Source organism: Hipposideros armiger, unplaced genomic scaffold (assembly GCF_001890085.2).
Source record: "Hipposideros armiger isolate ML-2016 unplaced genomic scaffold, ASM189008v1 scaffold_92, whole genome shotgun sequence".
NCBI lineage: Eukaryota > Metazoa > Chordata > Mammalia > Chiroptera > Hipposideridae > Hipposideros > Hipposideros armiger.
In genome coordinates, this window is record NW_017731442.1 from 4,574,324 (window position 1) to 4,577,185 (window position 2,862).

The following is a 2,862-nucleotide window of genomic DNA, read 5'->3' on the forward strand; positions in this document are numbered from 1 at the left end:
TTTGGAATTTTAGATTAAATGGATCCAATGTCAGAAAAATATAGCTTATCAAAACTGATGTAAGGAGTGGGAGTAGAGACTGTAAAAGAAAAACATGATTTTGAGAAAACTGGAAGTTTGCACACTGGTGATATTTGACTGTATTAAAGAATTATTATTTCTAAGTGTGATAATTGTATTGTTGTTTTTTAAGTCCTCATCTTTTAGAAATTCCAATTAAAACATTTATAGATGACATAATAAAATGAATTTTGCTTCAAAATAACAATTCTGCCTCTGGGTATTTATCCAAAAAAAATGAAAATCAACTCAAAAAGAAATATGCTTTCCTATATTCAATGCAGCATTACTTACAATATCCAAAATATGGAAGCAACGTAAGTGTCCAGTCGATTCATGAATGGATAAAGAAGATTCCATATATACAATGGAATTTTACTACGTAGCCATACAAAAGAATGAAATTTTGCCATTTGCAACAACATGCATGGTCCTGGAGGGCATTATGCTAAGTGAAATAAATAAAACAGAAAGACAAATACCGTATGATTTCACTTATATGTGGAATCTAAACAACAAAAAAAATTAACAAATAAAACAAAACAGAAACAGACACAGATACAAAAAACAAACTGATGGTTGCCAGAGGGAGGGAGTGGGTTGGCAAAACAGATGAAGGGGATTAAGGGGTACAAACTTCCGGTTATAAAATAAGTAAGTCACAGGGATATAACGAACAGTATAGAGAATAGGCAACAATACTGTAGTAACTGCGTATGGTGACAGAAAGTAAATGAACTTATGGGGTAATAACATTGTAATGTACCTAAGTATCAAATCACTATATGGTACACCTGAAACTAATATATTGTAAGTCAATTATTCTTCAATTTAAAAAACAAAAACAAAAACAAAAAAACTTGACGCTACAGAACCTGCACCCATGCCTGTACAACATGGAACAACAATTTTGTTAGCAGTTGCGGTGTGAAGCTCACAAGCATGACTGACCTTTCTCCACTGTAGTCTGAAAGCTGAGAGGCCTCTCAGCAATCCTCCGAGTTGGTCAGCTGAGTCTCGTGGCGACGGGATCTTCTTTCCTCAGGCCTCAGGCTTTCCCCGCCCATTACTCTGAGAACCAATCATCGAGCTCGGCTTTGGACCAGGGACCAATCAACGATCTCTGCCCCTCCCCCTCCGCCACATCCGCGTGTGGGAGGCCGCGCCATGTTTCAAGGGCAGCGGGGATGGTTCTGCAGCAGCGTCTGCGGGGACCTGAGGCAGTTCTGGGGTAGGAGGCTGGGAGGAAAGGAAGGGTGAGGTGGTGAGGGGAGCACCCCTCCCTGCTCTGGTACCTCGGCCCCAGTGTACTTGCTGGCTTACGCTGTGTTCTTGCTTCCACAGTGGCCGAAGGGGGCACGATCAGTGACTCGAGGGCGGCCGACTTCTTGTTCAGCTGCGATGCTTCCCACCCAGACACGCTGAGGTACTTGAAGGCCACATTGCAGGGCCTCTCGGGTCATGATGAGCCAGGAGTGGGAGATGGAAATTGCAGTCCACTAATAAATATGGGTGATAGGAAAAGACTGGAAACGAACCACTTTTCAGTCCTAGATGTGGGAATTAAAGTGAAATAGATANATGTCTTATTCAGATCACCAGGAGAACAAGGACAGACCACAGATGTACACATAGTTTCTACTATCTGAAGGTGTCCGCTCTAATATTTTCTGACATACTACCTCAGCTCTCCAGCTTTTGCCTTAATATTAGATGACACAAATTTATGTCCCCCAGTTTTCCCAGATAATTGGTTATTCCACGCTGAATAATTTGAATAGTCCCTCTACTTAGAACTTAGATTATAATTAAAAGCAGGAATCCTTCTAATGAGTATAAATCATAAGAACACCAATATAGGACTTCCCTGCTAGAAATAGACTGAATAGTACTCATTAAGAAGCATGACTGGGACTATTTTATACATTGTTTTATTTCAGGCTATAGGAGATGAGGCTGGCAGTAACAAAAATATCCTTGTATGAAGTACAAGGTAAAAGAGGCCCTCCTCAGTGTGTTAGGATTCACTGAGGTGAGACCCTAAAAGGAGAATGCCTTGCACTTTTCTTTGACTAACTGGACTTTTAGAATAACAGTGGTAATATCATTGCACAGTTGTATAACACACCTGAGATACAGGAGAAAAAGAATAGTAAAACTGGATTGCCAGGTATTTCCAAGAAAGGAGAGGCTGTGGATAAATTAATTTTTCAGATGAGTAAAGATGGTGTTTATTCAAGGCCAAATATTTGGTTAACTACTTTAGATAAAATTCTCCTAAACTGATATACTTTCTTGCTTATTTAAAAAAATTAAATTGTAAAAAACATATAGAAGGGTGTGTGGAATGTATATGTACAGTTTAGAGAATAATGCAAAACACAATCACTCATTAATTGACTACCTAGTTTTGGAAATGGAACAGTATCAAAATCTTTGAAGGTGCCTGTGCACCTCTCTCAGCCCTGAGGGAATCACTATTCTAAATTTTGTAACTGGCCTTTTCCTTTTTGAAAATAATTCATATGCCTGTTTTTCCAACAAATGTACTGTTTCATTTTTTCTATACTACATATGTAAGTATAACGTTATTATGCCTACTTTTTAAACTTTAAATGAATGGAATCATGTTGTATGTTTTCCTCAGCTTCTTTAAAATTCAAAATTATGTTGTGTTCCACTGTATAAAAATAAAATAATTTAAATATCCAAACTACTGTTGACAAATGGTTGTTTATCAACCACATGAGTGATTGTTTCTAGTTTTTTGTTTTTTGATTGTTGCTATTGCTTTAATAATAG

At 37.9% G+C, this 2,862-nt stretch overlaps 1 protein-coding gene across 1 annotated transcript in view; it reads left to right on the forward strand.

Annotated features, from left to right (window-relative positions):
• Positions 1–1,207: 1,207 nt before the first annotated feature.
• The window catches only part of TERB2 (telomere repeat binding bouquet formation protein 2), a 22,205-nt gene continuing 20,550 nt past the window's right edge, over positions 1,208–2,862 (forward strand). Inside the window, exons 1-2 of the mRNA XM_019644917.1 lie at positions 1,208–1,291; positions 1,405–1,486. Of these exons, the coding sequence (XP_019500462.1) occupies positions 1,228–1,291; positions 1,405–1,486 (146 nt within the window). The 5' untranslated portion in view covers positions 1,208–1,227. The remainder of the gene's footprint in view (positions 1,292–1,404; positions 1,487–2,862) is intronic.